The following is a 20,916-nucleotide window of genomic DNA, read 5'->3' as shown; positions in this document are numbered from 1 at the left end:
AAAATAATTGTTATTCTGTTAACTGAATACCTCTCTGTAATTGCAAAAAAAAAAGTTGCAGCTGTTTTGTTGACATTCTGAATGCTTCTAAGTAAATACAATTCTTTTTATTAAAAAAAAGTCATGCATTCTATGCAAAAATGTGTCATGACTTTTCTGATGACGTAATAATTGAATTTTAGTGTGATTTATTTAGAGAGAACTATGAATTTCCACTCTCCAACTTAAAAACTAATGACATTGTATTGTACTTTTATTCTTTTCAAAGCGTATTTTGACATATACAAGAAAATTATATGTAAAAATTCATGGAAAATGTGTATTATTAAAAAAACTCCAGGACCTCTTCTGTGGCTTACTGGTTAAGGGAGCTGGATTTCACATGGTTGGCTACACAGTTTGAGTCCTGACCATGGTGGCTTAAAAAGCATTCCAGGCACATGTGCATGTATGGCTGAAATCCTGACAGGGTGGAGAAATGAAGGAGAAGGGAATGTGGCAAGACCATGCCCCATTGAGGGATGCTTTCTCTGTTTCCTTCTCTCTGTGTCTCTCTGGTTGAATGTATGCACCCTCCAGGAAATTAAAATAAAAATGCATAGGTCTCAAATTTTTTTTTCCAAAATAAACTCGTACTTTAATTCTATTTTTTAATGAATATTTTAAAGTCTCCTCATTTTACTTAAAATCATTTAAGGGCCAACAGGTGGTGTGGAGGTTCAGACACTGGATCCTACATGGCTACCTGTGTGATTTTAGTTCTGGACCTGTTGGGTTGAAAATCACACCAGGTGTGTGTGCATGTATGCCTAAAATCCTGAAAGGAGACTAGAAGGAGAGAGGATTGTGGCTTGGCCTTCTCCCTGGGGGCTGATTTCTCATTTTCTCTCTTTCTGTCTTTGTGTTTCTCCCTGGTGAGTGCATTCACCTTTTAACAAAAGCAAAAACCAAAGATTAAAAAAAATTTAATTTAATGAAGAGTGGAATAGGTAGAATAAGGAGGGAATAGATGGAGATAGATGGAAAGAGTATGAGAAAGAGTACCTAGATACAGATGTCTTTGAACAAATGACTGTTTTATGCCATTTAATAATTTTGCTAAGACTTTTTTTAAGAGTTTTTTGCCTTAGGGCATATGTGCTTATGAGAGAAAGAGCAAGCGAGCAAGTGAGGAGGAACGTTAAGAATCACCCCCCAGAGGGGATGGCCATGTTGCCCTTCTCTATTCTCCCAGATCTGGGACATGCATGTGCACACCTCTGGTGTGATTTTCAAGCCACTGGGTCCAGGACTCTCACTGTAGTCAGCCATTTGGAAGTGCAGCAACATAGCTGCTGTACCATCTGCTGGCCCCTTCACTAAGACTTTCAAAGCCATGCTGAATTTATTATTGTTTTTTGTAGGAACAAATGGTATATTTATTTTAGTATTTATATTTGGAATTGAGTGAAGAGTTAAATACAATTAAGAAATTTGAATTTCTACACCCTTGCTTTATAGGCCCTTGGAATTATTAAGCAAACAAACACTTCATGATTTTATTCTTGTAGTTTAAAAAATTGTATATAAAGAAAGATAGGATAAGGAGAAAAGAGTAGTGATATCTCGATTACTATTTCAGAAAGAGGATTGTAACAATTAAGAAATATTTTAAGTTAGAAATCAGAATTGGAAGAGACTGTAGATGTAATCTAATTCAACCACTCCATTTTAAAAATGAAGAAACAGATTTGAAACAATAATAGCAGTAAGATTTCTTCTATTTTCAGAGTTTTATTTGAATGTATTAGTCTGTTTCATTTTATTCATACAAGTTGTCTGTTATTTTTCCCTGCTGTCCCTAGAGTAGCAGCAGAACATTATGTACTCAGCAGTGCTATTAATACACACGACATTCTTTATACTACTACTTCTTAGTCTTTTTTTGTGTAGCTCATATTAAATAAGAACATGTTGTTTGTATTGTATGGAACCAAAAATAAGAACATAACATATTTTAAAATTTATACTTACTCTTTTTTGTTTCAATTTATGACTACCAGAATTCAGTTCAAAAGATAAATATCTCCAGTATTATATAGTATAAGAGCTTCTATATAGAGAGTTTCTGAGAGGGAGTAGGATCTTTTAGATCAAGGTAACTTTTCAAGGAAAGTTTGTATTCACTGTGGTTATTATCATAAACAGTATCCATTTATCTGTGTGCAGTGACCAGATCATTAATGTCTGACTAGAGATAGCTAGCTGTTAATTCAAATGAAGTAATTTTATGAAGAACTTTTCTTCTGTGTAATTATGGCAATATGAATGTGTGGAAAAATTGAAAAATAGAAATTATAAAAAAGAAACATCAATTTTTAACCTTGCCATTCAGGGATAGCCGTTGTTTATTAAATTTGCTTGCTTCTAGTCTTTTTTTTTTTCTGGATGCTCTTACTAAATGAGAAATAATCACTTAACAAAATAAAATAAGTTACTGTGTAGATATGCAGTGAATATTCGTGCCTTTATTTAAGAATCCAAATGAATAGTAAAAGCTAATTTGCCAAAACTTGTAGCAAAAGTAAGATTATTGAAATTGAAAGTCAGAGATGCTTTTCATAAGTGAATAGGTCAAAGAAAAAGCTAATTTAACTTTAGGGGATATAAGGTTTAATTTTAATTTGTTATCATAGAAGTGTAGAATGGGGAGTCACTTATACTTTTGGTGCCAAAGTCCTTAGAACTACGCGGTGTACTCTTTTGCAGCACAGGAGTTGATTTTACAACATCTCAACAGTTGGAGGAACCAGCAGTTAGCGTAATGGCTATGTCGCTGGACTCCCACGTAGTCGACCACGGTTCACGTCCAGGAACCGGTGGCTTTAAAACTCACGCTGGGCGCGTGTGCATGCGTGCCCAAGATCCCGAGAGGAGAATGGAGGAGAAGGGATTGCGGCGTGGCCATCCCCCCTGGGGGGTGATTTCTTGCTTTCTGTCTCTATGTCTCTCTCTGTCTGTCTGGTCAGAGCGCACGTGCCCTATAGCGAAAATCTCTCAAAAAAAAAAAAAAAAAAAAAGAAAAAAAATCAAAAAAAAAAAAAAAAAAAAAAACAGTTGGTAAGCCGCGTTGTGAACACTTCCAGTGGTGGAGAGCTTACCTAGTTTGTGAGGTAACTTATTCATTGGTATGATAAATCTTAATTATTAGGAAGTTCTTTTCAATATTGTAAATACTATTACTTTTACACATTTAACAATTTTTCCCTCTAGAAAGATTTTTATTTTTATTTCTACATGATATCTCTTTTAACTTTCACTTTCTTCCTTTTTAAAAAATTTGCCAGATGGTGTGTGCACTTGCTGGAGATTGTGTGTGTGTGTGTGTGTAAGCACTCCCAGGGTGGATGGCCATGCCACAATCCCTTATCTTCCATTCTCTTCTTAGGATTTTAGCCATGCACAAACACACACCTGGTGTGAGTTTTAAGCCACCGGATCTGGGACTTGACCTGCAGTTGACTGTGTGGGAGTCCAGCAATGTAACCATTATGCCATCTGCTGGTCCCAAAAGTATTGTTCTTTCTAAAAATAAAAATATGGTACTCAGATTCATTATCATTATTCATTATATTCAGCAGATTGTTGCAGGTGGGATTGAAAGTCAGACTTGTATTTAAAAGTAATATTTAATAACTTGAAAGTATAATCATGTTATTAAATAGATAAAAAAAGTAAATATTAAGCAAAAGGTATATATTGGGTTTCTATGTTGCATAGAAAAATGTGTCATGACTTTCCCTGACAACCTAATAATTACCTATAATTCTATCCATTGGAAGTATTCTAATTGATTTTATATATATTTTAGTGGTTTCATGCTATATATTCTCTTCTGTAGCTTATCTTTTTTCCTAATGATTGTTTTGAACATATATGTCAAGGAGTATATTAACAGATTTTATTTGCATATATTTTCAATACTTAGAAAGTTTCTCATTCTATGCCATTCTATATACCATGTTTTTAAATTTATTTACTAAGGTATAATAGTAATTTTGGATATCTTATCTGTTCACAATGACTATAGAGCACTAGGATTGTTTTTGTTCATATGATAACAGGTGTGTTGTGATTTATTTACCTAATTCTCTTCTGTTATAAGTAATTTTTTTGCTCTTACAAATTATGTTGTAATGAATAGTTATGCATGTAATCCCTATGCACTTGTCTGATGATTTCTTTTCCTTTTTAAAAAGAATTATTTAATTTTATTTATAATCATCGTTATTATTATTTTAAATTTGGCACAGGCAGTCACTAAAAAGAGAAAGTGAGAAAGGTCCAGGGCTGGAACCATGATTGGACATGTGGGAGTCCAGCGCCTCAACCACCATGCCACCTGCTGGCCCACTGATTATTTCTTTAGGATAACTTTTCAGATTTATAATTTCTGTTCCAAAGATGAACATATATTTTGCAAAATTGCCATTCAGGAAAGTTGTAGTACTCAACTATGTTTCCACTAATTCAGATGGAGATAATCTCTCTTCCTAGCCATGTTTGATATATACTGTTGTGTCAAGCTCAACTCGGTGGTTCATGTGTCTCAACTTTTGTCTTTGTATCTTTGCTCAGGCTGTCTTCCCTTTTTGGAATGATTTTCTCTTCCTTTACTTGGCCAATTCCACTTGTCCTTTAAGAATCAAGGCTAAGACCTTTATAGAACTTCGTATTTTTGGGACTATTCCTTGATCTAGTGCACCTTTTTCGTAGGAAATTTATATACAAAATTATAAAGTAATCCTAATCTGGGATGTAGCATATTTTTCCAAGTTTGCCTTTTTTCTCAGGTATGGGAGAACGATTTTATAAATGGCTATTTGCTGAAGTCTCAAACTTCTGAACTTACTGGGTCCTATGGCATAGTTTTACATTTTGTGTCTGTCTTCTGACTTATAAGCATCTAGATTTTATTCTGGTGAGTTTCTCCAGGGGCAGATGAGGACAGTAGAACAGGGGAGTGTTGTTCATGGGTGGACACAGAGTCCTGGCAAATGCGGTGATTGACAAGGAGGGCATGTTGGAGTTGCTCAGTAATTACTGAATGATTGAGTAAAGTGGTAGATCTGGAAATCCTCAGAAAATAGCCCTAAGGATGGACAAAGGACTGTAGAGAAGCCCAAAGTTAAGGCTATGATGTATAGGGCAAGGAAGCTACATAAGTAGAGCTGTGGCATGAAGCTGAGGCTACTTTTCTGCTTTGGAGATTTGATAGTTGTAACTGAGGAAGTATCTGGGAATTTACAGAACAGTCCTGTCCTTCTACCTACTCCAATGTTAGCTTGACCGATTGTGCCACAATTACCCTATCAGGGATGTCTTTGTATTGCCAGTTGGCTCATATGCGCATGGAAAGTAGGGGATGATGTCAGTATAACATGGAAGTTGATGCATATTCTCTGGTTTAGGAGAACTGTGATATTTGTATAGAATCACAGCTGTTAGATGGTGAGGAATATCTTGGGGTCTGCCGCAAAAACAACGGAAGCCCTTTTGGCAATCTTTTAAGGAAATTAGAAATGACTACTCACACTTAGGGCTCCCTCCCAAGAAGTGCACCCCTAGCTTCATCTTGGTCTTATAAGTGGCAGACTACTCCTCTTCCTTCTGCATTTTCTCAGTGGTTAGCTTTCCCACTCTTTGTTGTGCAGTGCTAACATCCCCTGAGACAGCCTCATAGCACCCCTTACAAGACGTTTTGCCTGGGCATACAAATGATTTCTCCATTGTTGCTTTTGTTACTTCTCTGGATACAAACTTAAATAGATTGTGAGTGGTCTGCCTCTTACCCTTTTTCCTCTATAAGCCTTGTTACTTTTAGTGTGAGGTATTTGAGGAAGGCATGTATCATATATGAACAGAAATGCCTGTATTTTCTTCATGGACTTTTTTTTTCCCCTAAGTATATTCTAGTTTATTACTATTATTATTTTTAATTACTAGAGGGTGTGTGTGTGTGTAAGATACAGAAACCTCTCCCCCCTGTGGGGCATGGTCACACTGTAGTCTCTTTCCTCCATTTATTCTTTCTGTCAGAAACATGGGCATACACACATGGGCCCAGGGTGTTTCTCATGCTGCTGAATCTGGGTTCAAACTGCAGTCAGCCATGTGGGATCCACCTTCTTACTCACTGGGTTACAGGGTTATCCTTTATTATTAATTTTTAATTGTCAAGTCCAACTTCTAATATGTTGTGCTTATTTTTTCAGAATTTGATTTCTTGAACCCATTTTGTTTATCTTAGACTCTTCAAAGCCCTTACACGATGTATTGTTTTAGATCTTTTCCCTTTTCTACTTTCTTGATAACCTTTCTTTTCCCCTTTTGACTGCTTTGTGCATTTGATGTTATATTTATGAGAGTTTTTTGTTTTGTTTTTAGTTTTTTGCTATAATGTGTATGTACTTGCTTGACAGAGACAGAAGGGGAAGGTGAAAAATTACTCCCCAGTAGGGATGACCACATCACAGTCCCTTCTCCTCCATTCTCCTCTTGGAATTTTGGGCCTGCATGCACAAGTGCCTGGTGTGTTTTTCAAGCCACTGTGTCTGGAACTCCAACCACGCAGTCAACCAAGTGGGATCCAGTGCCTTAACCATGCCATCTACTGGGCCAAGATTAGGAAAATTTTAATTTTGACATTTTGGAGTGTTTACAAGCCTCCCATTAGAAGCACAGACTATATTTAAGAGCTCTTGTATTTTAGTATTAAGGACATCTCACTATATATTTTAATTAAAATTAGAAGCATGAAAAGATATTTTATTACAGCAAACAGATACAAGTAATAATATATGTTGATTAATATATGTATAAATATTGCAAGGGCAGGCAGGTGGCATGGCAGTTAAGGTGCTGGACTCCCATATGACTGACCATGGTTCGAGTCCTGGGCCTGATGACTTGCTTTCTCACTTTTCTTCTCTCTCTGTCTCTTTCTGGTCAAATTTAAAAAATAACCGTGATGAATACAATTAAATAAATTACTTTTTAAAAATAGTATATAAATGTTATATATGTTTAACATAATTTATAAGCACATTCATATTTGTATAAAATGTGTAAATGTTTGAATATGACTGTAATGCTAATTTTGTTTTCCTTCAGGAGGATCAGGATGGGAGTCAAGGTCTGGGCAAAAGAAAGAGGGTAAAATTAAGCAGTGGCACCAAAGGTATTTATATTGCTTTTCTTTTGAATAAAATGCCCTAAAAGACTTAATCACTTAGGATACTTAATTAACCAGCCATATCATCATCAAAGCTGTTTCAAAGGAGAGCATTCATTATTTATTAGCTTTACTGAATGATGGAGAAGTGTTGTAAGGGAGTGGTTAAGAACCTCAAAGATAAATAAAACCCTTATGATTGTGATGTTTTGTTTTAGTTTTTGTTTCTGTTTTTGCTAGAGGACATGTATTCTAGTTAGAGAGGGAGAGAAAAGGAGAGGAGAAAGCACTCCCCCCCCCCCCCCCGGGGAAAAGCATTCCCCCATGAGGTATGGTCATATCACAATCCCTTCTCCATTTCTCTCTTCTTTCAGGATTTTGGGCACACATGCGTATGTACCTGGCCTATTTCTTAAGCTGCCAGGTTTAGGACTCTGACAGAGTGGTTGGCCGTCTGGGATTTGGCTACCTTAACCACCAGGTCATGGAGCCAGCCACAATTGTGGTTTTGTTTATTTGTTTTTATCATTATGGTATGCAATATCATATTTGATCCTCCCCTCCTAAGTCCGCCCATGCCTCCGCCCCCAAAGTAGGCCTTTTCATTGATTCTTTGATTTGAATTGAAGGTTTTTTGTGTAAAGTTTTGGTTTATACCCTTTTATAATTTGGGATATGCAATTTCTGGAGTTAAGGATGAGCAAAAGAGAGAGGGTGAAAGGGAAAGGGTGGGTCACACACATAACTGAGAATGAACCAGTAGTACCTCACACATGTGAACTGTTCAGTCAGAATGTATACTTGTTTACTTAAAGGAGGAAGTAACTATGCCCACAGCAAGGGAATAGACTAGTACTAATAAAGAGTAGTATTTATTGAACCTTTTGTATGTGCTAGACTTAGTGCTAAGTACTTGACATGTTTTATTTAATTCTCAAAGTAACCATATGAAGCAGTTTTGATTATTATTACCACTTTATGAATGAGGGAATGAAGATATTGTGTTGTTGGGAAAATCATGATGCATTTTTGCATAGAAAAACAGAAAAATTTGTCATGACTTTCCTGACGACCTAATACATTAGAGCTCATAGCTAATGAGAGGTAGATCCTTAATGCAGATCCCAGAATCTAAGCTTTTAACCTCTGTTTTTCTTGACTCTCATTGAAAGCTTTCCTAAAGTACTCATTATTCATTGGCAAGCCTGTGCTTTGGATTTTTATTATGGATTTCTAAATCATAACATGGTTTTCTGAGTTAGTGTTATCTGTTAAGAGTCTCCAGGGCTTAAAATGGCCATCCCCCTTGGAGGGTGATTTCACACTTTCTCTTCCTGTCTCTCTCTGGTGAGTTTATGCGCCTGATAACACCACCAACAACAACAAAAATCATTTTAAAGTTATTTATTTTATTGCCAGAGGATACAGGCTCTTGCCAGTGATAGAGAGTGACAGAAAACACCTTCTTAATGGGGCATGGTCATGTCACAATCCCTTCTCCTCCATTTCTCTCCTGTGTTTGGATTTTGGGAATGCATGGATATATGCTTGGCATGTCTGCCTGCCTGCCTGCCTGCCTGCCTTCCTTCCTTCCTTCCTTCCTTCCTTCCTTCCTTTGAGAGATTTTTTGCTATAGGGCACATAAGCTTGTTGGAGAAACAGACAGAAAGCGAGAAATCACCCCCCATTTGGGATGGCCCTATTGCAATCCCTTCTCCTCCGCTGTCCTCTAGGGATTTCGGGAATGCACATTTTGGGAATGCACGCACAGGCGCCCAGCATGAGGTTTGAGTCAGACTGCAATTGACTACATGGGAGTCTAGCGATGTAATCATTACACCATCTGCTGATGCCTTCTTGTCATGCTTTTCAAGCTGCTGGGGCTGGGATTAGAACTGCAGTTGACCATGTTTGATTTAGTTAGTATTAACCACTGTGCTGTGGGGTCAGCCCCAAACATTATTGTGATAAAAAGAAAATTCTTACTTCTGCCGATTAAATGTGTCTTATGGAATATTTAGGACTGACTGGCAAACTGGGGCATGCAGGCACTTGCAGTTACAGGCTCCTTTTCTCTGTCTGTTCTTAGTACTTATGTAGCTACATTTATTGAGTTGTCAGAATAACTCGTGGGCTGCTAGCAAATGGTATGAAATTTGACCTGTGACCCAGGTTGCACACATCTGCACCTGCTCCCCTTCTTCCTGGTTCAGCAAGGAACCTGAAGGAAATCAGCATTAGCCTGGTTCAGCATTAGTCTGAAGGAAATCAGAAACCTTTATGGTTGCCTTGCCCTTTGCCTTTAACAGAGTTGTCTGTGTGTTTACCTGAGTCCTTGTGATATTTCTGAGTTACAGTAGATTGTTACGCACATACTTATGTTTAAGCTTTAGGAATGCCCAGAAAATACTTATTACTGTGTTGCTGGAAAAGTCATGACGTATTTTTCTATGCAAAGATAGGTCATGATTTTCCAACAACCAATAGTCTGTGAGAGGTCATTGTTTTCTTTCAGCCTGATCATACTCTGGCTGAAGATATTTTTATACATGCATAATTTGAAGTTCATTTCTTTCATACCTGAATTTTTTTCATGTGTAGATTTAGATTGGGTGCCTTCTCTTTCTCCTTTGATAGTAAGAAGTAGTACAGAGATAAAAGACTTGATCAGTTTTCAGGTTTGGTTTAAATACACATCTGGAAGAAATGACTTTTTGAATTACAACCCGAGGTGTTTTCAAAGGTGACTATTGCTTTTGGGGCCAAACAATGGCATAGTGGTTAAGGGAGCCAGATCCCAGATGGCCAATTATCTTTCAAGTTCGAGCCTTGGTGACCTAAAGTACACGGTAGCTTTTGTATACCTGTAGGTAGAAAAATCTGATGAGATAGAGAATGGAGGAAAAGGGATTGTGGCGTGACCACTGAAGTACATGTGTTTTTGCTCTGTCTGTCTTACAAATGCACATGCCCACTGGCAAGGAAAAAAAAAAAAAGGTGACTCTTTTGAAGATATTTGAAGTTTAAGGAATGGTTTGATTTTTGTGATATTTTTGTTCACTAGTTTGAAAGTGAGCAGTAAATAAAATATGTATTGATAGGCAAGAGGTCAGGTATTATGCAAAATGCATCACTGCCTATTCTCAAAACCTAAAATTTAAGGTTGAAGAAACAGATCTAGGGGAGAAGGGGTGGTGCGGTGGTTAAGGAGCTGGATCCCACATAGCTAACTGTGGGACAATCCATTAAGTCTTGGACTGTGTAGCTTGAAAAACACATTGGGAACACATGTATGCATATCCAAAGTCCTGAGAGGAGAAGAGATTGAAGTTTGGCCATTCCCCCTGGGGTGGGTGCTTTCTTACTTTCTCTCTCTCTCTGTGTCCTCTCTTTGGGAAGTATATGCACCCCATAGAAGATCTTAAAAAAAAAAAGAAAAAAAAAAAGAAGTGAAAGAAAGAAATAGAAACTGAGGCTTAGAAGGCTTTAACAAACATGGCCAAGAGTCTTGAGCTAGTGAGTTGCAGAATTTGGACTTTGTTGTCTAATTAGAGCCTTACCTTAGTAATGCATTAACATTGCATAGTGATTTTTTTTTATCACGCTCTTTTAACAATTTGGCATAAAGTATTTCAAGATTTCAAAGGTAAATAGTTATATATAACTAACAGAAGCATTCATTTTCTCTTTATTTTATTTTATTTTATTTTATTTATTTTTTGCTATAGGGCATGTACATTTGTGAAAGAGTCATAGAGAGACAGAGAGAAAATGAGAAATCGTACCCCAGTGGTGATGGCCATGCTGTAATCCCCTTTCGTCCATTCTCTTCTTGTGGTTTTGGGCATGCACGCACACGTGTCCAGCATATTTTTTAAGGTGTTGGGTCCAGGACTCCCACCTCACAGTTAACTATGTGGGATCCAGTGCCTTAACCACCACACTATGGGCTGGCCTAATAGAAGGATTTCTAATCACATTTCTATAAATGATGTAAAAAGTGCATAAGCATAATATGTGGTTTAAAATATTGAGAGTTAACATTACTTATTTTAAGAAAAATGAAGGTATTGCTGGGTTTCTTTTCTGTCTGATGACAAAAATATTGAATTCTACATAACTGTACCTATTCTTGTTTTAGCAGAAGCCATGGCTTTTCTGGTGCATTCAAACTGTTTTATTGATTGAAAACAAAGTTACTGTATTTTTCATTTTAATGCTTGACAATGAATAATAATAGTGGTAGCTTCAGGCTTTTCATTTGTCTATTGCAAGCTTGCAGGGTCATAACTAGGAATTCTGATTAGCAGTGCTACTTTTGTTCAGCTTTGTAAATACATTGAAAAACACCTATGATAAATTTTTTCTTTTGTAGTCTGTTAGATTTTTCAGTCATACTTGTGACAAGCGAATTGAGAGAATTAAATTAGGTTTGAGAGAATTAAATTAGGATCAGCAGCATGTTATGGACTATTTTCTAATTTGTAACTATTACAATTGTTAAGTATCAGCTACCTGATTTTCTTGCCCCGCCCCCCCACCCCCAAATTGCTTTCTGGGGACCAGCAGTTAGCGGAATGGCTATGTTGCTGGACTCCCATGTAGTCGACCATGATTTGAATCCCGGACTCGGTGGCTTAAACTCATACCGGGTGTGTGTACGTGCTTGCCCAAGATCCCGGGAGGAGAAGGGATTGCGGTGTCACCATTCCCCCTGGGGAGTGATTTCTCACTTTTCTGTCTCTCTCTCTGTCTCTCTGGTGAGTGCACGTGCCCCGTAGCAAAAACCTCTCCCCCCCAAAAATAATAAATTGCTTTCTGGCTTTGAATCTGTCAGTATATGCCTTTGAGTATATTTTATGTCATCTTTGGAAAGCTTTGTTTATTTCTGATTTTAAGTCATGATTGTGTTTTGTGGATGATCTGCTTCAGGAGGAAGAGATTTTTGTTTTACAAGTAGAAAATTTTGAGATTTGAAAAGCAATTACTCTACTTCAAATAAAGAAATGTATCATTATATTTATATGTTAACTCCTATTACATATTGTTTATACTGATGACACCTCTGAAATGGAATTAGGGGACTGAGAGATATTTTTGCCTCTGTGTAGTTAAAATCATAACATCTCTAGAATATATGGGAATTTTTGTGCCATTTTCTTCTTTAGTTATTAATGAAGAAAATGGATTAGAGTTATATCTAATAAGAATTGATTCAAGTTTTAGTATGTTCAGCATATTTTACAGGAGAATCAAGAGAGCAATGACATATTGAGCTTATTTTTGCTCTTTTAGACTCTGAGGAATTGTGGTATGAATGCATTATTCAAAAATGGAAATATTTGGAAATTAGATAGGGTTAATTGAAAAAATTCTACACATTACCCTGCCAAATACCTCACACTATGGGATAATTATGTCTGTACCTGAGTATTTTGGTATTTGTAACACTGTTTTTCTCAAATCTCTCATTTAACTCTAGCCCCCCATGGAAGCATTGTCAATAAGCCAGTCTATTTACATTGTCTATTGCCTTGTATGAGCTGATGACCCAAAGTAATAGCTCAAGATTATTTTTCTCAGATGAAGATGAAAAGAATTTTCTGATTTGTTTTCAGTAGGAAAAAAATCAGAAAATATTAGTAAGATAAATAAAGTATTCAAAATATCATCACATACCTGTTGAGACTTTCTGTAGACTAAATGTCGCAAGGATGCAGAGATTTGCAAGACAGCATATCCTGCAAGAAGTGGCACTTGTCCTTTGACAGAGGTGACCTGGTAGATAGTTTGAACCCACTTTGAATACCTATGTTCAAAAGGATCAGCCATTTCTCCTTTCCAATGTGCATGAAGAGGGCATCTTGAGTCCAGTGCATATAAGCACATCTAAAACTCTTTATACTTTCTCTAGTATAATCTTATCAGAAAAATGTAAATACTTCTATTTTTTAAAGTAAGCATTGCATTGTAATTTTCTGTAGTGAACTTAGATATTTCATTTATGAAGGATAATTTTAAAGTAATAAATTATTGTTTTATTTAACTTTATTTATTTATTTATTTGAGTTTGACTAGTGAGAGAGCAAAAGTGAGAGAGAGCAAGAGAGAGAGAAAGTGAGAAAGCAAGCTGTTGGGTCCAGGACTCGGATCACAGTCAGCCATGTGGGAATTCAAAGCCCCTAACCACCATGCCATCTGCTGGTCTCGAGTAATAGATAAATTATTGAAGCCTGTAATTTCTTCTTTTTTTCTCAAAATTAAAAATTCTAAAATTTAAGGACCAGCAGTTGGCATTATGGTTATGTTGCTGGACTCCCATGTAGTTGACTGCAGTTCGAGTCCTGGACCCGGTGGCTTTAAACTCATGCCGGGTGTGTTGCATGTGTACCTAAGATCCTGAGTGGAGAATGGAGGAGAAGGGATTGTGGTGTGGCCATCCCCCGTGGGAGGTGATTTCTTGTTTTCTGTTTCTCTGTCTTTCTCTGGCTTTCTGCAAGTGCACCTATAGCAAAAACCTCTCCCCCCAAAAAAAAAAATTCTAAAATTTAGATAACTTTGGACTTCATTGTGTCATTAGAAGTATTTATTTTGGCTTAAAATGATTGTTTTAAATCAATTACTATGAATATTGTTCTCATAATTATTTGAATGTCAGTAGAGCTTTATATAAACAGCTTATGTTTAAGGATAATTAACTTGTTTTTCTAGTAGCTATTTTATATTAAAATATAGGAACTAAATATTTATTTCCCATGGGAATACTAGCTAGTCATCAGTATTATCATTGCATTATTTTTGTTTGTTTTTTTAAAAAAGAATTATTTATTTATTTAATTCCACTTGTTATTATTTAAATTTGACCAGAGAGACAGAGAGAAAGAGAAAGTGAGAAAACAAATAATCAGGTCCGGGACTCAGACCATGACTGGCCATGTGGGAATCCAGTGCCTCTAACCACCATGCCACCTGCTGGCCTCTATTTTTATTATTTTTAAGAATTTATTTAGTGGGAACCAGCAGTTGGCATAATGGCTATGTCGCTGGACTCCCATGTAGTCGACCGCAGTTCAAGTCCCAGGCCCCATGGCTTAAATCATGCTGGGCGCATGGGCGTGTGTGCCCAAGATCCCGAGAGGAGAATGGAGGAGAAGGAATTGCAGTGCGGTCATCCCCCCAGGGTGTGATTTCTCACTTTCTGACTCTCTGTCTCCCTCTGTTTTTCTGGTGAACCCACTTGCCCTATAGCATAAAAACCTGTCCCCCCCCAAAAAATTATTTAGTTAGCTTTTTTTTTTTTTAGAGAGAGAGAGAGACAGAGACAAAGAAATAAACATCCCAAACAAGGTTTTCACTTTGCAGTCTGCACCTAGTCTTGGCTGGCCTATATCATGGGCCATGTATGTGTTTGCCTGTCAAGTTTCAGAGATCCCTGCCTGTGAACCCAGGACCTATGTGGGTCTAGTGTTACCACTCTGCCGCTGTCTGGGCCCATATCATTGCATTTGAAAGGGTATCCTTAATTTTAAATGCATTCAGATGTTTGTGGTTGATTGATTATTAATTACAGTAAGGTTTAAATGAGATGAACAACTTAAATTATTAAGAGACAAATTTTCTTTTTCTTGTACAGATCAATCTATAATGGATGTTTTGAAACATAAGAGCTTCCTAGAAGAACTGTTATTTTGGACTATAAAGTATGAATTTCCTCAGAAGATGGTAACTTTCTTACTAAACATGCTTCCAGATCAAGAATATAAGGTATCTATATAAATTTTTTCATCTTTCTGAATTTTGCTTCCCTTTCTTTGTTTTTGTTTTTGTTTTTCATTACTAAATTCTTTTGATAAGTTTCTTAGTTGAGGATTGATATAACATTATGAAGGGGCATTAGCTGGTTCTCTTGCTAACACAGGGTCTACACTGAAGCATGCTGTTTTAGCTTTGAGGCAAAGCAAAATTCCAAAGGGTTGCCTTTCTGCATGGAACTTGGTCAGAGAGATTGCTTGGGGAGAACATTAAAAACACAACTACAGAAACTAGTATGTAGTTACAAATTGTTCTAAGTTCTTTGATGGAGGGGTACAAGGTACCATGAGCATGTTTAATGGGAACAACTGAATTTAGATTGTGGGGTTAGACATGGGAAAAGCTGGCATAGTGCCAGGTATAATCGTTAGAGAACATTAACTCATGTACAAATATAGGTAGGTAGGTGAAGTTTCTAGTCTCAGAGGATCTGGACCTACCTGTTAGCATCTTTGTTAAGGCAAAGTGACTCAGCTCAGTACATGAAAAAAAAAGTAAAGTATGCTATAGTTCTTATGGTGTATATGAGGAGTGACACTTTAATGGAACCATTTTTCCATTTTTCGGTGTTTTTTTTTTTTTTTTTTAACCTGCTTTTAAGAAAAAAACAGAGAAAGTATATATGTAATACAGAAAGGAACTAAGAATAAATCAAAGTAATAATGGAGAGCATTTAGTCAGATTAGTGATCAGCTTTCCCTCAAAGTAGGAGACTGTTTTTCTGTATTCCTATTTTTATTATTTTCTCTTTTCTTTTCCCTCTCTTTCTCTCTTTCTTTTTTGATTGTCAGAGGGCATATGCACTTGGCAGAGAGAGATAGAGAGAGAGAGAAACGGGGAGAGGGGAGGAGAGGGAAGAAAAGAAACAGAGAAATAAGAGAAGGTATTTGGAGTATTTACACTGATTCACTTGTTCTGGTATTTTAAATCTGCTTTGATGGTAGATCTGCTGTGATGGTTTTTAGCTGAGATTTTGTTACAGTTAGATTTTGTTGTTACAATAGGTAGAAACAGTTGGTAGAACAAAGACACATTGACTGTAATAATTGATATATTTGTGAGCAAAGTGAAATTTTGTATTCTTAAACCACAGTGTTTGTAATTGCTTTAAAACTTGATAATTTAAAATGCTAATTAAAAGTTTTTATCCATTAAAGAATTTAGCTAATGTTTCAAAAAATGAAAATGTGACTTAAAACTACCATCATCACTGAAATTATTTTTTGGTTACCTTAGACATCATCCTGAGCTCATAATAGCTTTAAAATGCTAATATAATATTGAAACATGTTTTAAATGGAAAGTTAAGCTAACTTTTTTTTCTGTCTACTTAAAAATTTTTACAGGTTGCTTTTACAAAAACTTTTGTTCAGCATTATGCTTTCATTATGAAAACACTGAAGAAAAGTCATGAATCAGATACGATGTCTAATAGAATTGTCCATATTAGTGTTCAGTTGTTCAGCAATGAGGAGCTAGCCAGACAGGTAACAGAAGAGTGTCAGCTGCTGGATATTATGGTCACTGTGCTATTATACATGATGGAGAGTTGCCTTATTAAAAGTGAGCTACAAGGTAAACTCAGAATTATATTCACCAGTTCTATTAGTATATGTTGTATAGCCTTAAAATCAACTTATATGTTTGAAACTAACTTTAAAAATAGAATATGTATAATACATACTTGTTAAAGAAATTTTTGAAAAATTTCCACAGTGTAAAGAAAAACTTAAAATCACTTAGCATTGTCATTCAAAAGTAACTGTTAACAGTTTGCTGTAATTCTTTTCTATCTTTTTATGTGAATAATTATATTTATAGATATAAATATGATCTTTAAAAATGTTATATAGTGCACATGTCAAGAATATGTATTTTAATAATTTTGGATATTAATATGGCTATACCATAATTTATCCATTCTTTTATTAGACTTTTTCTTATTTTTTTATCATACATTGTTTACTGTCAGCCTTAGGTATTATTATTTATTTATTTTAGTTTGTAATAGGATATGTGTGTGCTCTCCAGAGAGAGAGAGAGAGTGTGTGGGAAAGTGAGAGAGCACCCACAATGGGGGATGGCCACACTTCAATTTCTTTTTTATTTTCCTCTTGGGATTTTGAGCACATATGCATATGTGCTGGCCACTGGGTCACAGACTTGAACTGTGCAGTTGGCCATGTAGGATTCAGCTGCCTTAATCTATGTGCCTGCTGACTCACTATTATTTATTTAAATTTTTATGCCAGATGGTGTGTGTCTGTGGGCGGGAGAGAGAGAAAGAGACAGAGACAGAGACAGAGAGACAGAGAGAGAGAACGAGAGAGAGAGAGAAAGTACTCCCAGAGGGCCTGATCCTGTTGCACTCTCTTTTCCTTCATTACAACATCCTGCCATCTATCTCAGTAGATTACATTTTTTCCAAGCTGAAGGGAGCCTTCACAGTTCAACATGGTGTTTTTTCCTCTTTTGGTATTGGTATAGCATGTCATGATATATATTTAATGCTTTTCTGAAAGCACCATAAACTTCCCCATATTTACATTACAAGAATGAGCTTTAAATATATTGAACTATGCACAACTAACCATGGGTATTACAATAAGATCTCTCTGTACTGTCCTTCTATTTTAAAATTAATTTATTATTTCAGTTTTCCAGAGAGAGACAGAAAGAGGGAGAGGGGAAAAGCACCTCCAACTGGGTTTGGTCATGTCATAATCCCTTCTCCATTTCTCCATCTCCTTGGGATTTGGTGCATGTGCACATATGAGTGTATGTGTGCACACATGCTCCTGGTGTGTTTTTAAAGCTGCCTTGTCCAGGATTCGTCCTATGTGGTTGGCCTTGTGGAATCTGGCTCCCTTAGCCACCAGACCATGGACCTAGTTTTTATTTTTTAAAATGGAGTCTAGTTGTGTCACAGTCCTCTTGCCTCAGCATCCAAGTAGCCAGGTATACAGGTGTATGCCAATATGCCTGGCCTTTTAGGGTGAATGGGGAATTGAATCCAGGCCTCCCATGAGTCCTCAGTCTGCAAGTGGTAGTGTCAACCAGTACATGCTATCGTGGCTGGACCTCATTTTATTTTCTAATGGACTCCAGCTTTGTTTAAATTGTTAGACAGTGTTTTAAATTTTTTTCTATACTGTTAGTAAATATAAAGTCTGATACAATAGAAATTTACATGGCCATAGCAATAGCTGAAGACTAAATGGAAAAAGTTCTTGTCCTACTTGATCCCCACCTTATACTTCATTGTATTCATTTCTATACTATGCTACTGTGTCTTCCACACATAACTCATAATTTTCTGTGTCCCTGAAGTTTAGTTTGAAAAAGTTTAAAATAGAATTTGAAACCATGCATTAGATAACCAAGGGAATGTCTGTAAATGCTTATAATCCCAGGTTGATCATCTTCCACCTTCTAAATCAAAATACTTGCAGGACTGTGTTCTTTCTTGTCTATAAGCACCCCAGACACATAGCATCCACAACACACACTCATCATTTCTCTGCCAAGTTATCTTGTGTGTGTGTGTGTGTGTGTTTATGTATGTTTGTGTGTATATGTATGAGCACCCGAGCTTTTTTATTTATTTATTTTTTTAAGTTTTGCTATAGGGCACATGCACTTCACTAGAGAAAGAGAGAATTAAGTGAGAAAGCATCCCCTTGGGGGGATGACCACACTGCAGTCCCTTCTCCTCCTCTTTCCATGTGGGATTTTTGGCACGCATGCACACATGCCCAGCATGTATTTTAAGCTACTGGGTCTGGGACTCTGACCACGCCTTCATCCATATGTGAACCAGCTACCTTAACCTTTGCACCACCTGCTGGCCCAGGTACATGTATTTTGATACTGCTGTCTAACTAGACACTTGTTTAACCTGAAAGTCTAGGACTTGTTTCTATATTTTGTAGAGGTAACAGACCTTAGGAGTAGAAGTTACCAGTTCTGTCCTTTGAACCTTCCATGTATCATTACATAGCCACTTCTCTTCATCTCTGCATCTTCACGCCCCTCCCGTAGTTCAGGCCATTACTATTGGAAGCCTCGTATCTTCAGTTATTACCATCCATCTTCAGTCACTTTCCACACTTCACATCTGCTCATTGTCCCTCTCTCAACCCCCACCCCCCCACATTTCTGATGGCCCTACATGTGAACTCCAGACCCCTAACGCAGGTCTGTAAGGCCCTCTGGCCTCATTCGTGCTGTCCATCTTCTGCACCACCTGTCCTCGACTTTCTTGCCCAGGTGATTCGGACCTTCTCTTAAAATGGCTCCTTCTGCCTAAGGCAGCATTTGCTTTTCCAGCCCTAGCTTATTTAACCTTAATTCCTGCTTCCTTCATATATAGATCTCAGTTTAAAGTATTATTTCCTTTAAAAAAAAAATTATGCCAGAGTTGGGGAACCACAGATGGTGTGGTGCTTAACGTGTTGGACTCCCACATGGCTGACCAAGGTTTAAATTCCAGACCTTGAAAATCACGCTGGGTATGTGTGTGTGTGTATGTGTATGTGTGTGTGTCCAAAAACCCAAGAGGAGAATGGAAGAGAAGAGATTGTGATGTGGACATCCTCCCCCCTTGAGGGGGGGGGCGGGTGTGTGATTTCTCACTTTCTCTGTCTCTGGTGAGTGCACATGCACTATGTCAAAAACTTAAAAAAAAATTATGTCAGATGGTACATGTGCTTACTTAAGAGAAGAGGATGGGGGAGAAGAGAGAGACAGAGAGAGAAAGTATCCCCTATGGGTCTGGTTTCATTGGAGTCCTCTGTCCCCCAGTTCTCCATCCCATCAGGATCTGGGGCATGCATGTATGCCTGGCACCTAACTCTGGTTGGCCCTGTGGGATTTAGCTTCCTCTGTATGTGTTAAATTGCTGTCCTATGAGGCTGGTCCTCAATATAACTTTCTTTTCAAGAGTTCCTTTTTAAAAAAATAGGATTTCATGAGGTTTTAAAAATATTCATTAATTATTATTATTTTTTAATTCGCTATAGGGCATGTGTATTCACCAGAGATAGTGGTAGGGACAGTGAGAAAGCAAGCTGCCAGGTCCAGGACTTGAACCATAGTCGGCTATGTGGAATCCAGCACCCTGACCACCATGCCACCTGCTGGCCTCAGGAGTCTTTTCTTTATTGTAGAGAAGCTATATTTGTTCTTATGACTCCTTGTGACTTTCCTCTTACAGTTCTATACTCTGTCTTCTCAGATGTTAATCTCAGCGGAAAGAGAGACCATATAACTATTTATTTACCACTTTATTCTTTGAGTTTTAGTAGAATACATGGCCCTCAGTAGATGTTCAGTAAACATTTCTTTTTTTAAAGAATTATTTTATTTAGTTAGTTAGGTTTCTTTTTTTTTTTTTGGAGAGGTTTTTGCTATAGGGTGCGTGCGCTTGCCAGACAGAGAGAGACAGAGAGACAGAAAGGGAGAAATCACCCCCCAGGGGGGATGGCCACGCCGTAATCCCTTCTCCTCCATTCTCCTCTCGGGATCTTGGGCACGCACACACACGCGCCCAGCGTGAGTTTTAAGCCACCAGGTCTGGGACTTGAACCGCAGTCGACTACATGGGAGTCCAGCGACATAGCCATTATGCTAACTGCTGGTCCCTTCAGTAAACATTTTTTGATAATGAATTTCTTTAATCACTGAATCATTGCTCTCTATATCTATAGTGAGGACAGTACCAGTTTGGATAAAAATAGAAATCCTAATAATTTTATTTCATTAAAGATTCTGAGGTGTTTTTCACAAGAACAGTAGTATTTAAAGCAGTGTAAGGTAAATAGTGATTTTGCTTAATTATGCTCTGCTTATTTATCTTCTAGTTTCAATTAAATAGAATAGTGATTCTCAAC

General features: G+C 37.1%; 1 protein-coding gene across 1 annotated transcript in view; it reads left to right on the top strand.

Moving 5' to 3' along the window:
- The window catches only part of UBR3 (ubiquitin protein ligase E3 component n-recognin 3), a 228,920-nt gene that overhangs the window by 62,041 nt on the left and 145,963 nt on the right, over positions 1–20,916 (top strand). The window contains exons 7-9 of the mRNA XM_014592038.1: positions 7,153–7,219; positions 14,847–14,977; positions 16,372–16,600. Of these exons, the coding sequence (XP_014447524.1) occupies positions 7,153–7,219; positions 14,847–14,977; positions 16,372–16,600 (427 nt within the window). The remainder of the gene's footprint in view (positions 1–7,152; positions 7,220–14,846; positions 14,978–16,371; positions 16,601–20,916) is intronic.

Source organism: Tupaia chinensis, unplaced genomic scaffold (genome assembly GCF_000334495.1).
Source record: "Tupaia chinensis unplaced genomic scaffold, TupChi_1.0 Scaffold000056_1, whole genome shotgun sequence".
In the NCBI taxonomy this organism is placed as follows: Eukaryota; Metazoa; Chordata; class Mammalia; order Scandentia; family Tupaiidae; genus Tupaia; species Tupaia belangeri.
Note: the sequence above shows the minus strand (reverse complement) of the source record. Positions and strands in the feature narration are given on the sequence as shown.